This window comes from Pan paniscus, chromosome 16 (assembly GCF_029289425.2).
Source record: "Pan paniscus chromosome 16, NHGRI_mPanPan1-v2.0_pri, whole genome shotgun sequence".
Taxonomy (NCBI): Eukaryota; Metazoa; Chordata; class Mammalia; order Primates; family Hominidae; genus Pan; species Pan paniscus.
In genome coordinates this window covers 47,960,348-47,983,666 of record NC_073265.2, presented here as the reverse complement: position 1 = coordinate 47,983,666, position 23,319 = coordinate 47,960,348, and the positions used below count along the sequence as shown (strand labels likewise).

Sequence of the window (23,319 nt, the reverse complement as noted above, 5' to 3'; positions counted from 1 at the left end):
AAAGTATTGGGATTACAGGTGTGAGCTACTGCATCTGACCTGATTTCAGTTCTTGAAGTTTGTTCTATGTGTGTGTGGGGTGGGGGCAGAGGGGCAGGTAGGCTGCTTTATCCTCTACCCATGGCCCCCTTATTTCCCTCTTCATTAAGTATTGGGGCATAGAAATTATGTAATTCAATTTCATACATTATCTTAATATAAGTTTTTTTTCCACAGTACTGAGATTACACAAATACTGATATTTAGGCATAATTAAGATAAACATTCATAGGTCTTATATAGAAGATGATAATGAGATGGACTTGGTAACTGTGTGTCCCGGGGAAGTGTTTTTAGCTTTCCCAATTAAACCCTGTGAATCATGTTCTATCTCGATTACAAAGATTCAGAAAATCATTACTCAGGTCTTTTGCCAGTGAAAGTGAATATTATGTTGCTTTTATAAAATTTGTGTGTGGGACAGAGAAAAGATGACTTTGTTTAATAACTCTCCCAGTAGAATTTCAGCTGTGTAAATCGTTGAGCTTTTGTCATGAGTGCTTCAGAACAGCAATAGTTATTGTTTTAAGTTATCAAAAGTGACAGAATACTTTATCTGAACTGCGACTTAAAAACTTGACTTTTTCCTGATTTAAGCACCAGAGACAGAAATAAAAACCAGCTTGACGCCTTTGGTGCCGAAAAAGGAGTGGAATCCACAGTTCTGCAAAGCCAAGCTTGTGCTATGGCAACTCAGACCACTTAAATCCAATTTAGTAATCCAGTGGAAATTTTCAAAATGAAAGAAATTATTCAAAAGTTCTCATACTTCCCCATTCTTGATTTCTTCTTTTTTGCTAAACTCAATTATACTACATTTATAAGTATGTTTAAAGGATACAGAAGATGCATTGGTATATTTGATTCCATTATTTAGTCTTGATTTTTAAAAGTTCCATGCTAGGCCGGGCGCGGTGGCTCATGCCTGTAATCCCAGCACTTTGGGAGGCTGAGGTGGGCGGATCACGAGGTCAGGAGATCGAGACTATCCTGACTAACATGGTGAAACCCCGTCTCTACTAAAAATACAAAAAATTAGCCGGGCGTGGTGGCTGGTGCCTGTAGTCTCCAGTTACTCGGGAGGCTGAGGCGGGAGAATGGTGTGAACTCAGGAAGTGGAGCTTGCGGTGAGCCGAGATTGTGCCATTGAACTGCAGTCTGGGTGACAGAGTGAGACTCTGTCTCAAAAAAAAAAAAAAAAAAAAAATAAAATAAAATAAAATAAAAGTTTCATGCTAGTGGGTTTTATTATCTCTTAGACATTGGCTTCACTGAAATTTCTTTGCTACTTGTGAAGATAGTTTTGGACTCATTCTTCTCACCTCTCTTGGGAGGAGTGTGTTCAAGAGGAGAAGGAAGTAACTCAATAGTAGTTTAAGTTGAATTGTCCTTTTATGCCACTCTTTGTGCTCGTAAGCATTTTGCATGCAGTTAAGGTAGGCATTGTTGTCTCCATTTTACAGATTAAAAAACCACCTCCTGAGATTTAAAAAAGTTGAATAATTACTTAGCTCATGTGGTTTTGGCTAGGAAGTGTCAGAATTCAACCCAGTTTTGTTTTTTCTTCCTGAATTCTTAGCTTCAGTGTGTGTATATTGGTCTGAAAGGCAAAGTGTGGGAGAAGGAAGAAAAGGAGGAAGGGGGAAGAGATGATGATGGATAATTTATTGAACCTTGCCTCTTTGGTAGGCTCTCTAATATTAATTGTCACACATGGTTTAAATCATTTAATCTGTGAGTCTTAAGAGAGAGCTACTCTAGTTTCTTCATTTTACGGACAGGAGACTGAACCTGAGTAGTTTTCTATTCGATCTGGGAAACAACTGATGATTGAAGGTAGTGGTATTCAAACCCAGATCATTTTTTTTTATTCTAGTAAAAAATGCTTAAGGTAAAATGTACTGTCTTAACCACTTCTGAGTATACACTTCAGTAGTGTTAAATATATTCACATTGTTGTCTAACAAATCTTAGAACTTGAACCCAGATAATCTGACATCAGAGTTTATGCCCTTAACCACATAGTGCATAAACAGAAAATTTAGTGTTGGATCACAGAATTTAGTGTTGGATAATAGATGAACCATTTTTAGACAACTTACTTGTTTTATAAAAGAGGACAATTTTCTTTAGTTAAAAATTTTACTTGATTTGTCAAAGAATCACTTTTTTTTCTTCTTCTCTTGAAGATGGAGAAATAAGGATTAAATTGACTTTCCTGCATGAAAGGAAACAAGGAAACCAGGAAAAATACAGAAAGACAATTTTTTTTTTTCTTTGAGACGGAATTTCACTTTCATTGCCCAGGCTGGAGTGCAGTGGCGTGATCTCGGCTCACTACAACCTCTGCCTCCTGGGTTCAAGTGATTCTCCTGCCTCAGCCTCCTAGGTAGCTAGGTTTATATGCAGCCACCACCACACCCAGCTAGTTTTTGTATTTTTAGTAGAGATAGGGTTTCACCATGTTGGTCAGGCTGGTCTCGAACTCCTGACCTTAGGCGATCCACCTGCCTCGGCCTCCCAAAGTGCTCGGATTACAGGTGTGAGCCACTGCGCCCAGCGAAACAATGGTTTTTAAGGCATTGGTCATCAGGTAGTGAAGGACCTTGAGAGGGGAAACAGTAAGGTTGGCCCTTTGATTGTGCCAGCTTTCTGCCTTGAGAGATTTATGGGTTGTGGTACTATGAGAGGGAACCTAGGTAGAGTCCAGGGAACTTCCTCAGTTGAAGAGATGAAGCTGAGGGTCAGGGGAGACCAAAGTGGCTGGAGTTCACAGACAGAATATCAGGGTGAAGAGAGAGCTGCACAGAGGATCCCTGAGATCTGCAGAGGCTTCCACTGTAGTGTTTAGCAGAGCTCTAATCAGCCCTTATGTGGAAACTACCTGAGGCTAAAGAATCATCCCAAAAGATTAGATTGAACAGTACCTGGTGCTCAGATAGGGCTATAAGTAGTGCCTTTTCTTACCAGGTAGACTGGAAAAACTCAGTTCATGGAGCATTGGGTAGACTACTGAGATAGGTCTTGCCTCAGTAGTGGGAAATAATTAGCCCCAGACTGAGCACTCATTCTACATAAATTTGTCCAGAGAATTGAAGAAGAGGTAATACTTCTCAACACACTTTTTTTACCCCAATACCAAAACTTGACAAAGATAGTACAAGAAAAGAAAACTGTAAGCCAGTATATACCCTGAACACAGAAAACAAAATTCTAAACAAAATTACAGTAAATTGAATCTGACAACACGACCAAGTAGGATTTATCTCAGTAATGCAAGGTTGGCTTAACATTCAAAAATCAGTAAAATTTAATTCACCATATTAATAAATTAAAAAGAAAAAATAGGATCATCTTAATAGCTGCAGAAAGAGCAGGTACAGAAATAAGCATTTGTTCCTGATAGTTTTTTAATTTTTTATTTATTTTTATACTTTTTATTTATTTTTATTTTATTTTTTATTTTTATTAGGGATGAAGTCTCGCTATGTTGACCAGGCTGGTCTGGAATTCCTGGCCTCAAGCAGTCCTTCCATCTCAGCCTCCTAAAATGCTGGGATTACAGGAGTGAGCCCCTGCACCTGGTCCTGATAGTTTTTATCAGCAAAATGTGAATAGAAGAGAACTTGCTCAGCTTGATAAAGGACATCTAAAACAAACCTATGGCTAACATCCAAACTTGTGTGTGCGGTTGGAATTACCCTCACAATAAGTTTTAATAATATATGTGTTAATATTAATGCAGAATTCATAATAGTGCTGGGATTAGGGAGAAGTTGTTTCATACATATTCATAGATACTTGAATAATCATGTTAGAACTAGAAGGGGTCTTCAAGATGATACTAATTCAGAATGTTGTTTTTTTTTTATAGGTCAGTATGGGAATCCTTTAAATAAATATATCAGACATTATGAAGGATTATCTTACAATGTGGATTCATTACACCAAAAACACCAGCGTGCCAAAAGAGCAGTCTCACATGAGGACCAATTTTTACGTCTAGATTTCCATGCCCATGGAAGGTAAGTAAATTTATTGCTGACTGTGTCTGAAGTTCCTCTATATTCAATCTAAGTTAAAGAGGAGATTTATATCCTTAATTTTCCCTCTCTAATGCAAGGTCTTCATTTGGAAATTGCATTTCCACTGGAATTTGGTATATGCATTAAAAAATGACTTATTTTAAAATGGATTGCCGTTTTATATTGTTGAGGAAACAGTCAAATTTAAATGTTTTTGAATTTATGAATCAGATTTTAACATTAGTAAGAGATACGTCTTTAAAGAAGATTCTGTGTTCATAGTTTCTGACTACTTTTTATATGTTTTATGGTCAATATATCTATCTACTGGTGCCAGCAGTGAAGGTAACTACTTATATGCCATTGAATACATCATTTACTCAGTTTTACCAGTTCTAAAATGACAGCTGGTAGACAGATTACCTGCTGTTTTGTTCAGTTCTCAAACAGAATTGTTAAGTGATAAAGGGTAGTCAAGGGAGAGAGGTTAAAAAAAAAATCACTTATTGAGTACCTGTTGTGTTCTAGATGCTTTATATGCATTTTCTTGTTTAATCTTCTCAACATCCAGACAGAGGTAAATAGCTTTTTATATCCGAGGAAACTAAGGCTCAGAGAAGTTAAATAACTTACACAGCACTGATTTTACCGAGACCTGGCTGAACACCCCTTATTTTTTCTCTATCTGTTAGGGACACTTACAGAATCTTGGAGATCTTTGTGAAGCCCTCTCTGTCTTATGTGTAATTATTAAATCTATTCCTTTTGTACCTTTTTTACTGATGTAACCCTGATTGATTACTGTAGTGTTCACTTCCTAATAAGTTTCCCCGCTTCTGCTCTGTTTATCAATAAAGCTATCCTACTGCTATGAGATGACTTTTCTCTAAATACTTCTTTTTTCATGTCAGCTTATTGATCTAAAGTCTTCAATTAATGATTGTTAGCCAGATTTTCTTAATTTGACTTTTAAGTTTCTCTGTAAATTAATCCTAGTCTATTATTCTAAACTTACTTTGTTTTACTTGCCAGCATCAAGTGTGTATTTCACCCAGAATGATCTTCTAGTCTGTGAATATACCATGTAAACTTTGTTCTGTGTCATTTGTCCTAAATCCTGATCATCTTTTAATGTACAGTTCAACTTCTGCCTCTTAGACACTTTACTTTTTAATTCCCTCTAAACTTTAAAATTACTTATCTGAATCATTGGCATCATTTGTGCCCTCTTCCTTTTTGTGGGTACTTCTTATTAATTTTTCCATAACCGTGTTTTCTGTTCCTCACAGCAGGCATCCTGGCTACTATTTGGTATTATCCATTATATTGCACATATGGTACACATGCTTAAACATTTTAATGGATGAAAAATCAGATAATTAGGAATGCTGTGAAACTTAAAGTATTTTGTACATGAAAATAAATGTGTCACTTAAATTAATGTATTTTCCGTATTACAAAAGTAATGATTATTGTTGAAAAAGTTACTTTCAAGTTATAAAATCTTCTTTATCTGAAGGAGGGAGAAAGATTTATTTCAGGGTCTTTTCTTCTAGATAAACATTTTAGTGTATTTATGTACTATGAAATTACAAGCAATCATTAGTCTTACTGTTTTTAATGAGCATCTCAAAATATACTTAGTATTATTAATTATATTAATATATACCAATTATGGTTTGACTGCCAAAAGGAAAAGATTTTAGCTGCTTTTGGCTTGAATATCTATTGCTATTATATAATTAGATTTTTGTTAGCTGTGTCATGTAATTCATATTGAATAAATGGCAAAACTAAATCCCTAGCTCCTTTGTGTGTGTGTCAGTGAGTGAGAGAGAGCAGGGAAAGCGAGAGAGTTTGCATGAGTGAGTGGGCTGCCATGTAGTTGTCCAAAAAATGTTTACTGACTGCTAGTGAAAAGTTACTTAGTGTAGACTGTGGGTGATAGAAACATAAATCAAACATAGATCTCATAGGAGCAGTTAGATGTGCCTGTTATTGTATAAGACACGTGATGTGTTACATTACAGATAAAATGCTATAGATATTCAAAGGAGGGAGAACTTCTTGCTGAGGCACTAAAAAAGGACCTGAAACCAGGAAATCTCGTGTAATGTGGTCTCATTTATACAGGTCATTTTAGGGTACTTTTTTTTTTTTTTTTGAGACAGAGTCTTGCTCTGTTGCCTGGGCTGGAGTGTAATGATACTCTCTCGGCTTATTGCAACCTCTGGGTTCAAGTGATTCTCCTGCCTCAGTCTCCCAAGTAGCTGGGACTACAGGTGTGCGCCACCATGCCCAGCTAATTTTTGTATTTTTAGTAGAGACGGGGTTTCACCATGTTGGCCAGGCTGGTCTTGAACTCCTGATCTCAAGTGATCCGCTCACCTCGGTCTCCCAAAGTGCTGGGATTACAGGCATGAGCCACCATACCTGGCCCATTTTAGGGTGCTTTTAACACAAATCTGCTTAATTAACTATACAAACTTACTGTATTTTCTATGATTCATCCAATTTCAGATATTTTAGTTTATTTTCCCAATTTTTATGTATTCACCCTGTCTCAGAATTTCTGCCCTAAACCGTGGTCATTGTAATTACCTTTTAAAATACTTTACTTAAAAATGTAAAGGGCTGATGATCTTGTTCCTCCCTTTCCTTGAAAATAGGCCTACAAAATGACTGGAGTAGTATAATTACAGATTTCCTGCTAGGTCTTTCTTCCTCTTCTATCGTCTAACAAATATTAGTGTTGGTACACTATAACTCCTCCTAACAGAATTTCTATCTGTATATAAATTATTTATTATTTGTTAATAACAATTTGTATTTCATTTTTATAAATTTTTATTTTTTGTATTTAATACGAATATGTTTTATTTTTATTTTTAGGTAGATTGGCTCAATACATAGTAAATATAACTTTGAAATGACTTTGAGTTAGAGTTACTTGTAGCCCAGCCTATAAGATGTGTACTATCTTGTAGCCCAGCCTATAAAATTGTACTGTCTTATACATTGTGGCTAGAATTGTTTTCTGTATTTCACCCTTTAAAAAATATCAAGTAGAGTTTATTTTTTTTATTCACATAGTAGGCTTTAGTTCCCTAGAATCTGATCAGTATACTTTAACACATAATAGAATATATTAAATACTGTGCCGTTAACTTAGACATACCAAGAAGAATATACTTGGAAGGGGTTTTGCTTATACAGTTGTGACTTACATTTCTGGGTAGTAGCACAGCTTCTGTGTGTGTGTGTGTGTGTGTGTGTGTGTGTGTGTGTATATGTATAAGTATTAAAGTAATTTTTTGTGGTTTTTATGTCTAAGCACATGAACACACTTTCAGCATGGCTTCCAAGTTTTCTGGTTAACAGAGTATATTATATGCCATGTTTACAGATGTTACTGTTAAATGAAGAAACGTTTATATTTTTCCAAACCAAAAGTCCATTCTTAAGAATTCTATGGCCAGGTGCGGTGGCTCATGCCTGGAATCCCAGCACTTTGGGAGGCTGAGGCGGGTGGATCACGAGGTCAAGAGATCGAGGCCATCATGGCCAACATGGTGAAACCCCATCTCTACTAAAAATACAAACAATTAGCTGGGCATGCGCCTGTAGTCCCAGCTACTCAAGAGGCTGAGGCAGGACAATCGCTTGAACCAGGGACACAGAGGTTGCAGTGAGCCGAGATCACGCCACTGCAGTCCAGCCTGGCGACAGAGCAAGACTTCATCTCAGAAAAAAAAGAAAAGAAAAGAATTCTATGAAAAGCTGTTGCTCTTGAAATAAAGCTTAAAGTTGTTTGAAAATAAAAGTACCATTTGAGTCAGTGCCATAGTCGTTAAGGAAACAACTCCAGTAATACTTATTAGAAGATTAAACTGTTTTGATAATAGATATTAGGGTAAAATACATCTCTTAGCTTGGCTGAGAAATTAAGAATCAGTTTTCTAAGTTTCAGAAATCACTGAATAAGTTCTGATGAATTGGATTGCTCACTTAGCAATGCTGTATATATGTCAGTTATGGCATTTATTGCATTATAACTTTATTTACTTGCATATGCCCTCTACTCCTTGTGAACTTGAAGTGCAGAGTGTGAATCTTACTCATCTTTTTTATGTAGATGATGGTCATTTTAGTTATATTGAGTGAGTGAATTGCTGGACATGGTGGCTCATGCCTGTAATCCCAGCACTTTGGGAGGCTGAGGTGAAAGGATCACTTGAGCCCAGCAGTTTGAGACCAGTCTGGGCAACATGGCAAGATCCTGACTCTACAGAAAGATTAGAAGAAACTTAGCCAAGTGTGGTGGTGCATGCCTATAGTCCCAGCTACTTGGGAGGCTGAGGTGGGAGGATCACTTGAGTCTAGGAAGGTTGAGGCTGCCGTGAGCCATGATTGTGCCACTGCGCTCCAGCTTGGGCGACAAGAGTGAGACCCTGTCTCAACAAACAAAACACCACCAACAAAACATTTAAGTACATAGATACTAGGAAACAGATTTTCTTCTTAAATATTTTATACTCTATGTCATCCTCATCGGTAGTTGTTCTTAATGACTAAGTAGTAAGCAGATTTGTCATATTGTGGGATGCAGGATTTTTGTTCGAAATTTGTTTTCTCTCAGTCCTCATGTTCATGTGAAAGTGCGTGATGTATCAGGGACTGTCTTGTAATTTCCCTTCTCTTGTTCTTAGATACCATGTTGTCCTGCCATTCCTGTCTTGTTCTTTTTTTTGAGGCGGAGTCTCGCTGTGTCACCCAGGCTGGAGTGCAGTGGGGGGAACTTGGCTCACTGCAAGCTCCCTCTCCCGGGTTCATGCCATTGTCCTGCCTCAGCCTCCTGAGTAGCTGGGACTAGAGGCGCCCACCACTGCTCCCGGCTAATTTTTTTTTTGGTATTTTTTAGTAGAGACGGGGCTTCACCATGTGAGCCAGGATGGTCTTGATCTCCTGACCTCATGATCCGCCCACCTTGGCCTCCCAAAGTGCTGGGATTACAGGTGTGAGCCACCAGGTCTGGCCTTTTTTTTTTTTTGAAACAGGGCCGGGCTCTGTTGCCCAGGCTAGGGTAGAGTGGTGAGATCTTATTTCACTGAAACTCTTGCCTCCTGGACTCAAGCCATCCTCTCACCTCAGCCTCCTGAGTAGCTGGGACTACAGGCACGCACCACCATGCCTAGCTAATTTTCATATTTTTTTTTTGGTAGAAATGGGGTTTTGCCATGTTGCCCAGGTTCCCTTGGCCTCCCAAAGCTGGGATTACAGGTGTGAGCCACCGTGCCTGGCCATTCCTGTCTTAACCATCATGTACTTTAGCATACTGTAATTTCCAGAAATTTTTCTTATGTGGTTTTTGTAAAATGCAGGTTAATATTGTTTATGTTTTGATTCTATATAACATGATGGAATATCTCTGTATCACCTATATTGATATAGGTGAAAATAAGAATAAATATCTGTCTTAGATTTAACAAAAGTTATTAATATAGCATGAGAAAAACTTCATTGCAAGATTGATCGCTTTTATAGCTTTTAGTATGATTCTTATGTTGTGTATATATATATATTTTAACTTATGCCTTTTGTTTGCACCTGTCATTGAAGACAAGCATAAGGGATCACTCCACTCTTTCTTCTTCCTAATAGAACTTGTAGGAATTTTCTGAAACACCGTTTCAAAGTGATAATTAAAAAAATAAGTAAAATGAAGTATCTGAGACTCTTACTTAAAACGATTGTCTGTTATGATATAGTTTATCTTTTTGGTAGGAAGTATATATACACTATTATATTGAATTATTTTTGTTGTTGTATGTATATGTACGTTTAAACCTTTTCATTCTTCATATCTTGGTTTCCAAATTATGTACTTTGGGGTAGGCATCTTGTCTTTATTTTCTGGTCTTCTCGCCACTTTGCTAACTTGACTGTCTTTGATAGAGTTGGTAGCTTACAGCCACCAACTTTGCATTTGAGTAGGAAGCCACTTAGTAAAGAATTTTGTGATTTTATATATGTATTGGAGTAGTCATAAACTGGATGGAGAAAGGAGTAGTGTGGTTAATTCAGACTAATTGACTTTCCTTCTGACTTGACATGAAATCTAGAGATTTCTTCTGAGCCTCAGTTTCCTCATTAGTAAAACCTTGAAGTTTAGACAAGATAATGTTTAAGCTCCTTTATGCTTTAAAATTCTACAAAATATATTAGTATACTAAGTTTAAAACATTAAAACACTAGTCAGTAATAAACCATATTTTTCTGCCTGTGTATTTATTTGGGTACATCAGTCCATACATCAGAAATGATATTTTATGTAATATGTGATTTGTATATAATATAGAAGAAACCAAAAACTTTCCTTAAGTGCAATATAATTGTTTGGAGAATATACAGCTTTATTTTTTTCTGAATTGACAAGGTAATTCTTCCTGTAGCCTTAAGAGTAAATTTCCAAACTGTTTAAAACAAATGATTAGACATTTGGTTGGAAGTTTTCTTTGGGGTTTGGGATTTGAGTTCTCCCTACTCCTGAAATGTGAAGGTTTCAAGAATATGGCCCAGGTAACCTGTAACAGGCATAAATATTCCCTTCACTGGTTCTTGACTGGAGTTGGGTTAGTCTGGAGATGTCTGTGACTTAATCTCTGTTATATCATGAGTCAGGTAGCAGAAATCTAGGGCACTTTTAAATCTGTAGACAAACCAGCAGACTTTGAGAAGCAGAGGTAAGAATCTAGGGAACACAAATGAATGCTTGATCATAGAGAAGAGCTAGGGAATAAATTTGAATGGTGTAAAAATACTATTGTTATAGATGTTTAAAAACAAAAATTTAAAAAATACTGATGGTAGTTAAATCTCTTCCAACAAAATTTGAGCAAAAATTCCCAAAGGAAAATAATATTTATTTAGTACCTACTTCGTGTCAGGTATAGTGCAACATACGTTAGTTAAAGTACATTTTACATTGCTTTTTATCTCAGTATTGGATTTTCTAGGATATGGTATTCTTTATTCTTGCCTGATTCCGCTTTATACGGAAATTAAAATCCCAAGAAAGCTGTTTGTAAAGAAATCTGAATGGATAATGGCTACTTGAATTACTTACTGAAGCATAAGGAAAAGGAAAAGCTGATCTGTGTTCATGTTACTTTTGTATGACTAAAAGTAATATTGCTGACAAAAGGGTATATGAATTTTATATGACTAAACGTTATTAGGAGCTGATCATTGCTTTGAGTTTAGTGTCTTAGATATAATTTTAATATGAAATATCAATTTTATTTTCCACATTTTTTTCCAGGCTGGGGTGTAGTGGTGTGATCTTGGCTCATGCAACCTCCGCCTCCTGGGTTTAAGTGATTCTCCAGCCTCAGCCTCCCGAGTAGCTGGGACTATAGGCGTGCACCACCACACCCAGCTAAATTTTTGTATTTTTAGTAGAGATGGGGTTTCACCATGTTGGCCAGGATGGTCTCGATCTCCTAACACGATCCGCCTGCCTTGGCCTCCTAGAGTGCTGGGATTACAGGCGTGAGCCACTGCACCTGGCCTATTTTACATGTTTTTAAGCACTAACCAGGCCTTACCTGGAAGAGAGGGAATGAGGGTTTTTGTTGTTGTTGTTGTTTTAAAATATAAACTCAACTTTCTCCCCCCTCCTTTGAAAAGGGTATGGAAGTAAGAGTGTGAAAGTATTTTTCTGGCTGTTTTTAATTCTTTGGAGAAATTGTTTCCGCTAAAAGGTTATCTAAAACAGGCTTATCTGATGGCTTATTTAGTGGTGTATTTTTTATTTTTTATTTATTTATTTTTTGAGATGGAGTCTTGCTCTGTCACCCAGGCTGGAGTGCAGTGGTGCAGTCTTGGCTCACTGCAACCTCTGCCTCCTGGGTTCAAGCAATTCTCCTGCCTCAGCCTACCTAGTAGCTGTCATTACAGGTGTGCACCACGACACCTGGCTAATTTTTGTATTTTTAGTAGAGATGGGGGTTTCACTGTGTTGGCCAGGCTGGTCTCGAACTCCTGACCTCAGATGATCTGCCCACCTTGGCCTCCCAAAGTTCTGGGATTACAGGCGTGAGTCACCCGCCGTGCCTGGCCAGTGGTGTAGTTTTTAATGCCAGAGTTTCTAGAGTTGGTGACCTAGACAGTGAATGTCAGAAATTACGTATCTGCCTAGTAGAAAAGCCTATATATTGTTTTTCTTGATTATGTTATATTTCATGCTAAAATGTTGCATGTTCAGTTGGATCTTTTGTGAGATAAGTACCCTAGCTCAGATTTTATCTAGATTCATAGTCGACCTTGGATTTTTCTGTTGTTCAAGTGATTAAGCTCCTTATAAGGTTGTTGTGGCGTTTTCTTAAAGGTGCAGCAAGGATTTTATGTGACTAAAGGTTCTTTTAATGTTTATCCTATTTCATTATACCTGAAAATCTTTTATAGTAACTGTGTTGAATATGTTTAGTTTATTGGTTTGAATATGCTTGTTTGGTGTGTTTTATTAAGCATCAGGGAAACCTTGTATTATAGTGTAATAGCTTTAAACTGATTAAAATTCTTTGGTCATCATATATACAGTTCCTTTTAGATATAGCTTCTGAATACTTATTCTTCAGTTGATTGTATTATAACCTCTTTAATTTCTTAAAGTCATTCTGTACCTCTGCAGGTTGACATACATTTTTGATACTTGTATGCAGGAATAAAGTTGTTAATTTGTGTGCATCTCTGAAATCTGAAATCATAATCACTTTGCACTAGTAAGTTTCCAAAATAGTCTATATTGAACCAACAAATCAAATATAAACACAAGGTCTAGCAAATCAAGAATCTTAGTTATCATGGTGTGGGACAGATAGTTGTGTTATATGCCAGTATCAATTGCCAGGTTGGTATTTTATTATTTATTTAGGATGGAATGAATGACAGGGTCTTGCTGTGTTGCTCAGGCTGGCCTCAAACTTCTGAGCTCAAGCAATCCTCCCACTTCAGCCTCCTGAGTAGCTGGGACCATAGATGTGTGCCATTATGCTCGGCTAATTTTTAATTTTTTTTGTAGATAGGGCTTCTTGCTGTGTTGCCCAGGCCGGTCTCGAACTCTTGGGCTCAAGCTATCCTCCCACCTCAGCCTCCCAAAATGCTGGGATTACTGGTGTGAGCCACCGGGTGTGGCCTCAATTATTTTTTTTTGATCTGTCACCAGGAAGATGTTCAGCATTTTGCCATCCTGGGGGCTCCCTTATATATCCTAAGCAAGGAATTATAGTTTGGTGTGACGGAAAGACTGTTTCAGATTTAAACTCTGATTTTGTGTGCTCTTGGTCAAGTCCACTTCATCAGTTTGTTAAATTAGTAAATTTTGGTGATTGTTATTTTATACAGTTGGTTTACATTAGATACCTGAACAGTGGAAGTCTCCCTCTATTCTTAAATCCTGTCATTGTTTTATTGTTTTGTTTTTGTTTTTGTTGTTTTTTGAGACCAAGTCTCGCTCTGTTGCCCAGGTTGGAGTACAGTGGCGCGACCTTCACTCATTGCAACCTCCACCTCCTGGGTTCCAGTGATCCTTGTGCCTCAGCCTCCTGAGTAGCTGGGATTATAGGTGCTCACCACCACGCCTGGCTAATTTCCGTATTTTTAGTAGAGATGGCATTTCACCATATTGGCCAGGCTGGTCTTGAATTCCTGACCTCAAGTGATCCACCTGCCTCGGGCTCCCAAAGTGCTGGGATTACAGGCGTGAGCCACCGCGCCAGGCCCTTAATGTTTTATACATAGTAGTTTACTTGCCAATTATTTAATTACATAGTTGTGCGAGGTTGGAAAGTGTTTATAGAAAACTTTTTTCTTTTCAGTAGATAAATCAACTTATTCTGTAATCATGTATAATATGTGTAACCATGTGTTCTGTAATTATGCCATCATGACAGGTTCTTTCCATTGGCTCTCCTTTACGTGAGACTCACGTTGTTGTTCTGTTTGTCTTCTTACATAGGATGAAGTTACTCATTTTAAGTTTTAGTTTTACTTTTATCTTCCTTAGGAACTCTTGTAGATTTGTGTTTATGTATTTTTGCTTATTTTGAGGTAATTCATTTACTTCAGGACCATCGGTTAAGCCTGGAACTGTGTTTTCCTTTTCCTTTTTCTTGTTCTTGTTTTTTTTTTAGATGGAGTCTCGCTCTGCTGACCAAGCTGGAGTGCAGTAGCGTGATCTCGGCTCACTGCAGCCTCCACCTCCCAGGTTCAAGTGATTCTCCTGCCTCAGCCTCCTGAGCAGCTGGGATTACAGGGGCACGCCACCACGCCCAGCTAATTTTTGCATTTTTAGTAGAGATGGGGGTTTCCCCTTATTCCCCAGGCTGGTCTTGAACTCCTGACCTCAGGTGATCTACTGGCCTTAGCCTCCCAGAGTGCTGGGATTACAGGCGTGAGCTACTGTGCCTGGCTGAGCTTTTTCCCCCCCCCCAAAGTTTATAGCCCTAGAATTTCTTTTCTTTTCTTTTTCTTTTTATCTTTTCTTTTCTTTTTTTTTTTTTTTTTTGAGATGGAGTCTCACTCTGTCACCCAGGCTGGAGTGCAATGGCGTGATCTCAGCTCACTGCAACCTCTGTGTCCTGGGTTCAAGCGATTCTCCTGCCTCAGCCTCCTGAGTAGCTGGGATTACATATGCACGCCACCATGCCTGGCTAATTTATGTATTTTTAGTAGAGGTGGGGTTTCCCCATGTTGGCCAGGCTGGTCTCAAACTCTTGACCTCGTGATCCACCTGCCTTGGCCTCCCAAAGTTCTGGAATTACAGGCATGAGCCACCGTACCCGGCCGAGCCCTAGAATCTGTGGAAGATGCCTGGTGGGGTGTACATTGGCTGAGTCTCTACCCTTTCCCCCTTCCTCCTCTGCAGACCTGTTCCTTTCCCTTCCATTTCCTCTCCTCTTCCCCTCCTCCTCTCCTTTTCCTTTCCCTTCCCTATGATAACTTGAAAAAATGACTTTTCTATTTTAAAAAGTATACTAGTGGAAGATAATTGGCTCAAAATAATATTTGTTGTTAATATTGGCAACTTATCTTAAAAAATAATTTGAATGGAGACTCTCTCAAGCATCTTAATTAGGAAGGTGAAAGTTAAGAGGAAATGAGTATCTGGAAACATCAGAAATGCCTTAGTTAAGTACAGTTACTCCTAGTAACCACTAACCCAGGCCTGTCATAGGCCTGCTTCATTTTAGATATGATAGAACTCTATTCATGAACACACTGCTTGTCTCTGGGACTCCTGGATTACTCTGATAGTACCTCGAAGCAAGGATTTTGCCCTCAAATTTCCTCTCTGTATTGGCAACGTACTTCATTAGTTGGGGCTTTATGTCCCATTATGACTTCAGTTAAAAGGATGCACCCTGTATCTTGTTTTCTTCTGAGTATTAGAACCATACTGTCTTTAGCTAAAATAGCAACCCCGTGGGAAAAGGCAACTTCTTTTTAGTCTACAGTAGTCCATCCTTGTTTGCAGAGGATATGTTCTAGATTCCCCAATGAATGCCTGAAACTGTGGATAGTACTAAACCTTAAATATATTAAATTTTCCTTTACATAAATACCTATGATAAAGGTCAGTTTACAAATTAGGTACAGTAAGGGATTAACAACAATAACAAATAACAAAAGAGAACAATTATGACAACTACTGTAAGTTATGTGAATGTGGTCTCTCTCAAAATATGTTACTGTCCTGTACTCACCTATTTTCAGACCACAGTTGACTGTGGATAACTGAAACAATGTGGGTAAGAGGGGACTACTCTATATTCTAACTATTCTAACCTATAGAAAGTATTTCTGTATATTAAGATGTAGGAGGTACATAACCTTCCTGAAAACTTATGGAATGACATCCTAACATAATTTATTTTGTTGCTCTGCACCAAAGGTGGTTCTGGTATGTCTATTATTTGTCTGGTTTGGATGTAAAATGCTTTTCTAAAGCTTGAGAAAGAAAAACCAGCTATTACTACGACGTGGTAAAACTGCATATTCAGAGCACTAAGACTAGGGACTCAGTATCTGTTTGGTGCATTTTAAAAATTTGCTATCATTTGTTAAACTGATTTTGTCCTCCTATAACTTCACTCCATTCTTTCCAATTTTACTATAATGCCAATGCCAAAAAAAGAATCATAATAGAACTACTATAATCAAGATGAGAAACATAATACTTATTGATTCATAAAATCAATACAGTGGTTAAATCCGAGGGTAGGAAAACATTCCCAGTGGAAATAATGTTCTTTATACAGGACATCTTACCTCCTCAAGGAAATCTACAGTTTATTTTTGATGACGGTGTAGTATATTATAAAATAATAAAAAGAACTAAACTTGCTGAAAGAAACATAGTAGTGGACAGAGTTTAGCCATAGTCTTGAAAGTGGCTCAAGCATTAAAAATCAAAGAGTGTTTTTTGTGGTAATATTGTAAAGCACAATTTTCAGTGAAAGCCAAATTAGGTTATAATTTTTATTTCTATATCTTACTTGCATTTGTTCAGATTTCAAAGACTTGCTGGAGACTAATGATGTTACTTTAAGACTACTACAACACTCCGCATGTGTTAGCTTGACTTTTTCCATCATATGCTTGAGAGGCATTCTTGATACAGTAGAAAGAGCAATATGCGGCAACCAAATACTAGAGTTCTACTCCTAATTTTAGTCTTACGACCTTGAGTCATACCCTTTGATTAAAATATTCGTCGTGTCTCCTTTGTACTGTTACTCTGAGGGTAAGATGCAGTAATATATGTAAAGTGCTCTGAAAACTGCAAGCCTCTATGCTGTATACATTTAAGAAGAATGTTGTAATCTCATCATTATCTTCACATACCATCTTCCCAACCAAATCCCTTGAGACTTTAACCATTATGAAACATGGCCACACAATTTGATTTTATACCCCAGCTTTTTGGAATGCAGTGATTTTTAAAAATTTATTTTTATTGTAGTAAAATAAAAAGCTACCATTTTAACCATTTTTAAGTGGTAAAGAGCAAGATTTTTGCCCTGTGGTTTCCTCTCTGTGTTGCCAAAGTTCATTGGTTGGGGCTTTATGTCCCATTATGGCATCAGTTAAAAGAATGCATTAAATGGCATTAAGTACATGCACAATGTTGTGCAACCGTCACCATATCCATCATCACAAACAGAAAGTATGTACTCATTAAACAGTGACTCCCCATTTTTCTCTCCCTCCAGTCCCTGGCAACCAACTATTCTACTATCTGTCCCAGTGAGTTTGCTATTCTAGGTACCTCATATATGTGGAATCATGGATTATTTATGACTGACTTATTTCACTTACTGTATTAGTCCATTCTCACATTGCTAGAAAGAACTATCTGAGGATGTGAGGGCAATCTGGCTGCAACATTTGTCACTCCATTAATCTCCAGGGTTCATTCGACTGATCTGGCTGGCTAGATGGGTGTCCCCTTCCTCCCTCACTGCTCCATGTGCATCCCTCCTGAAGCTGCATGCTTGGTCGAAGAGGACGACCATCCTCGATAGAGGAGGACCGGTCTTTGGTCAAGGGTATATGGGTAGCTGTGCTCCCCTGCTAGAACCTCCAAACAAGCTATCAAGAACTACCTGAGACTGGGTAATTTATAAAGAAAAGAAGTTTAGTTGCCTCATGGTTCTGCAGGCTGTACAGGAGGCTTGGCTGGGGAGGCCTCAGGAAATGTACAGTCATAGCAGAAGGAGAAGGGGAAGCAGGGACAATCTCGTGAGAACTCACTCACTATCACAAGAACAGCAAGGGGGAAATCTGCCCCCATGATCCAATCACTTCCCACCAAGTCTTCCCCCAATACTGGGAATTGCAGTTCAACATGAGATTTGGGTGGGGACACAGAGCCAAACCATGTCACTCACCATAATGTCTGACTTATTTCACTGACTTATGTCTGACTTATTTAACTTATCATGATGTTTTCAGGGTTCATCCATGTTGTAGCAAAAATCAGAGTTTGGTTGCTTTTTAGGGCTGAACAATATTCTATTGTATGTATACATACATACTTTAAAAAAACCTATTCATCTGCTTGTGAACATTTGGGTTGTTTTCATTTTTTGTCTACTGTGTTGCTATGAACATTGATGTGCAACTATCTGAGTTCCTGCTTTCAGTTTCTTTGGGTATATACCTACAAGTGGAATTGTTGGATCATATGGTATTTCTGTGTGTTTTTTTTTTTTTTTTTTTTTTTTGAGGGAATACCAAATTGTTTTCCTGGAATACAATGATCATTATAAGGCAATATATACTGCAGTTTTTCTGACTGTTGAGTCGAAGTCTAAACAATTAACGAATCTGGTTGTTTTCAGATAGCTTTTTATTGAGGGCTTGTTAAAAAACTAAAAAGGTAGTATGTGGTTGGGTTGTTCCTGTCAGCTACTTTTTATTATTATTTCATAACATGTTATCCAACAGGAATATTGCAAAGATTTACATTTTATAAAATGCTAAAATAGCATAAAGATGTGGACTGTCAAACAGATTGTAGTAGAATTAAAATTAGAAAGCTATAATCCAGTCGCTTGGTTAACGGAATAAATTATGTCAAATTCCTGATTATTCATTTGTGGTTTTACTATTTTATGGATTATGACAATCTTTAATTTGTTCTGGCTTCTTTCTACTATTTACCTGCCTTCTGGGCTCTCCCTCATTCCTTCTTCTGTTCACGTATGTTTTAGATACAAGTTAATTTTGATGTTAATAGAAGCAGTGAATTTTGATATATGATTTAAATTTGATTTTTAAATTATCTGCACTGCTACTTGACTGCATATATACTTGAGAACTGATTTTATATATGGTTTTAATCCAATTTAAATCAATACTGGGAATGTTTTCTATCTTAGACATTATTTTGTTTTAAAAATTATTTTAAAAAATTTAAATACATAATACTTGTACATGTTTATGGGGTACTTGTGATATTTTGTTACATGCATACAATGTGAAATGATCAATTCATAGCATTTAGGGTGTCCATCACCTCAAGTATTCATTATTTCTATGTGTTGGGAACATTTCAAGTCCTCTTTTTTTAAACTATTGTGAAATATACAATGTATTGTTGTTAACTGTAGTCACCCTACTCTGCTATCGAACATTTGCACTTTTTACTTCGATCTAATTGTATGTTTGTACCCATTAACAACCTCTCTTCATCTCCCCTCAAGCCCCACCCACTCACCCTTGCTAGCCACTGGTATCTATCATTCTGCTGTCTACCTTCATGAGATCAACTTTCTAATCTCACCCATAAGAGTGAGAACATGGGATGTTTGTCTTTTTGTGCTTGGCTTAGTTCACTCAACATAATGACCTCTAGTTCCATTCATATTGCTGCAAATGATAAGATTTCCTTTTCTTTTTCTTTTTTTTGAGACAGAATCTCGCTCTGTTGCCCAGTCTGGAGTGCAATGGTGCGATCTTGGCTCACTGCAACCTCCGCCTCCCTGGATCAAGCGATTCTTCTGCCTCAGCCCCCTGAGTAGCTGGGATTAGAGGTGTGCGCCGCCACGCCTGGCTAATTTTTGTATTTTTGGTAGAGATGGGGTTTTGCTGTGTTGGCCAGGCTGGTTTCAAACTCCTGACCTTGAGAGATCCTTCCACCTCGTCCTCCCAAAGTGCTGGGATTACAGGCGTGAGTCACTGCTCCGGGCCTTATTATTATTATTTTTAATAGTCAAATTGTACTCCATTGTGTATATATGCTACATTTTCTTTAAACATTTATCTGTTGATTCACACTTAGTTGATTACATATCTTGGCTATTGTAAATAGTCCTGCACTAAACATGGGAGTGCAGGTATCCTGTTGACATACTGATTTCTTTTCCTTTGGATAAACACCCAGTAGCGGGATTGCCGGATCATGTGGTAATTCTATTTTTGTTTTCTTGAGAAATCTCTATGCTGTTTTGCATAGTGGCTGTACTAATTTACATTCCTATCAACAGTATAGAAGAGTTACTGTTGCTTCACATTCTCGCCAGCATTTGTTATTTATTATCTTTTTAATAACAGCCATTCTAACTGGGGTAAGATGATATATTGTGGTTTTGATTTGCATTTCCCTGATGGTAAGTAATGTTGAGCATTGTTTTTTATAACTTTTGGCCATTTCTATGTCTTTTTCTTCTTTATTTTTTCATCTCGACACAAACCAACATTTCTATGTCTTCTTTTGAGAAACGTCTGTTCATGTCCTTTGCCCACTTTTTAATGGGATTTTTTTTTAAACTATTGAGTTCCTTGTATATTCTGGGTATTTGTCTCTTGTCAGATGAATAGTTTGCAAATATTTTCTTCTATTCAACAGGCTATTTCTGTTTTTTTTTTCTTGATTAGCAAGTGGTCATTGATTTTATTTATCTTTTCAAAAAGCTTTTGGTTTTGTTTATCCTTCCTATTGTTTTTTGAGTGTCTGTTTTGTTGAATTCTGCCCTGTTTTTTTTGTTTTGTTTTGTTTTTTTTAAGTTGGAATTTTGTTCTGTCTCCCAGGTTGGAGTGCAGTGGCATGATCATAGCTCATTGCAAGCTTGAACTCCAGGGCTCAAGCAGTCCTTCCACCTCAGCCTCCCAAGTAACTGGAACTACAGGGCTCTGGGCTGTATTTTTTACATTTTTTTAGGGATGGGGTCTTGCTATGTTGCTCATGCTGGTCTCGAACTCCTAGCCTCAAGTGATACTCCCATTTCCGCCTCTCAGGGTGCTGGGCTTTCAGGCACTGAGTCATTGAGTCACCTTGATTATTATAATTTATTTTCTTCTACTAATTTTGGGTTTTGTTTGTTCTTGCTTTACTAGTTCCTTGAGGTGCTTCATTATATTGTTTATTTGAAATCTTTCCATATTTTTTGAGGTAGGCATTTATTGCTGTAAATTTCCCTGTAAGCAGTGCTTTTGTTGTATCCCATGGATTTTGGTATGTCGTGTTTCAAATTTTCATTCGTTTCATTTGTTTTTTGATTTCTTCCTTAATTTCTTTCTTGATCAGTTGTCTTTCAGGAGGATGTTTGTTTAATTTTCATGTATTTGTACAGTTTCCAAAGTTCTTGTTCTTGGTTTCTAGTTTTATTCTTTCGTAGTCTGACTTGATATGATTTCTATTTAAAAAAATTTGTTGAAACGTTTTGTTTCCTAACATATGGTCTATCCTCGAGAGTATTTCATGAGCTGATGAGAAGAATGTTGTGTACTCTAACTGTTGTATGAAATCTGTAAATGTCTTTTAGGCCTATTTGGTACAATGTGCAGTTTAAATCCAATGATTCTTTGTTAATTTTATGTCTAGATCTGTTTAATGCTGAGAGTGGGATGTTGAAGTCTACCAACTATTATGGTATTGCAGTTGATATCTCCCTTTAGATCTAATAATATTTGCATTATGTAATGGGTGCTCTCTAGTTGGGTGCATATATATTTAGCTACTCCTGCTTGCTTTTGGTTTCCATTTGCATGGAATATTTTTTTCCATCTCTTTACTTTCAGTCTGTGTGTGTCTTTACAGGTAAGATGAGTTTCCTGTAGGCAACATATAGCTGAGTCATGTTTCTTTTATCCATTTAGCCAATCTTTATCTTTTAAGTGGAAAGTTTAATCCTTTTACAGTTAAGGTTATTACTGGTATGTGAGCTCTTATTCCTGCCATTTTATTAATTTCTTGTTGTTTTGTATATTTTTTGGTTTTCTTTGGCTTTTTTGAGATGGGCTCTCACTCTGTTGCTCAGGCTGGAGTGCAGTGGTGCAATCACACATGGCTTACTGCAGCCTTGACCTCCTAGGCTCAGGTGATCCTCCCACCTCAGCCCTTCATAGTTGGGACTAAAGGTGTACGCCACCATGCTTGGCTAATTTTTAAAATTTTTTGTAGAGATAGGGTTTTGCCACATTGCTCAGGCTGGTCTCAAACTCCTGGCCTCAAGCGACCTGCCTGTTTCGGCCTCCCAAAGTGCTAGGATTACAGATGTGAGCCACTGTGCCCAGCCTGTATATTCTTTGTTACTTTCTTTTTCTCTTATTGTTTATCATTGTGGTTTGGTGGTTTTCTTTAGTGGTAACATTTGACTTCTTTTTCTCATTTGTGTATCTGCTCTACCAGTTAGCTTTATATTTCTGTGTGTTTTCATGATGGTGATCATCATCTTTTTGCTTCCAGATGCAGAATTCCTTTGAGCATTTCTTGTACAGTTGGTCGGTCTAGTTGTGACAAATTACCTGTTTTTGCTTGTGTAGTAAGGACTTTATTTCTCCCTCATTTCTGAAAGAAATTTTTCCTAGGTGTAATCTTGGCCACCAGGTATTTTTTTCTTTTAGCACTTTGAATATATCATCCCATTTTCTCCTGGCCTGTAAGGATTCTGCTGAGAAATCTGCTGTTAGTCTGATAGGAGTTCCCTTGTAAATGATGAGATGCTTTTCTGTTATTGTTTTTGAATTCTCCCTTTGTCTTTGACTTTTCACAGTTTGACTATAATGTGCCTTGGCAGAGACCTTTTCGAGGTGTATCTGTTTGAAGGTCTCTGAGGTTCCTATATCTGGGTGTCAAAATTGCTTTCTAGATTTGGGAAGTTTTCAGCTCTTATTTTGTTAAATAGGTTTTTTATCCCTTTTGTTTTTTCTTTGCCTTCTGGGGCACTGAAAATTTGAATATTTGGTCACTTTATAGTGTCTACATGTCATGTATGCTGTGTTTATTCTTCTTTATTTTTATGTTATTGGATTATTTCAAAATACCTGTCTTAAAGTTCTGAAATTCTTTCTTTTGCTTGATCTAGTGTACTGTTGAAGATTTTGAAATAATTTTTGTATTTCATTCAATGAATTCTTTACTTCCAGTAGTTGCATTTCATTCTTTTTTATGATATCTATCTATCTTTTTTTTTTTTTTTTTTTTGAGACAAGGTCTCACTCTGTTGCCCAGGCTAGAGTACATTGATGCGGTCTTGGCTCACTGCAACCTCTGCCTTCTGGGCTGAAGCGATCCTCCCACCTCAACCACCTGAGTAGTTGGAACTACAGGTTCACGCCAATATGCTGGGGTAATTTTTTTTTTTTTTTTTTTTTAGAGATGGGGTTTTGCCGTGTTGCCCAGGCTGGTCTCAAACTCCTGGGTTGAAACAATCCACCTGCCTCTTCCTCCCACAGTGCTGGGATTACA

General features: G+C 37.4%; 1 protein-coding gene across 1 annotated transcript in view; it reads left to right on the top strand.

Annotated features, from left to right (window-relative positions):
* The window catches only part of ADAM10 (ADAM metallopeptidase domain 10), a 153,984-nt gene that overhangs the window by 28,237 nt on the left and 102,428 nt on the right, over positions 1–23,319 (top strand). The window contains exon 2 of the mRNA XM_003827893.5: positions 3,914–4,064. Within this exon, the coding sequence (XP_003827941.1) occupies positions 3,914–4,064 (151 nt within the window). The remainder of the gene's footprint in view (positions 1–3,913; positions 4,065–23,319) is intronic.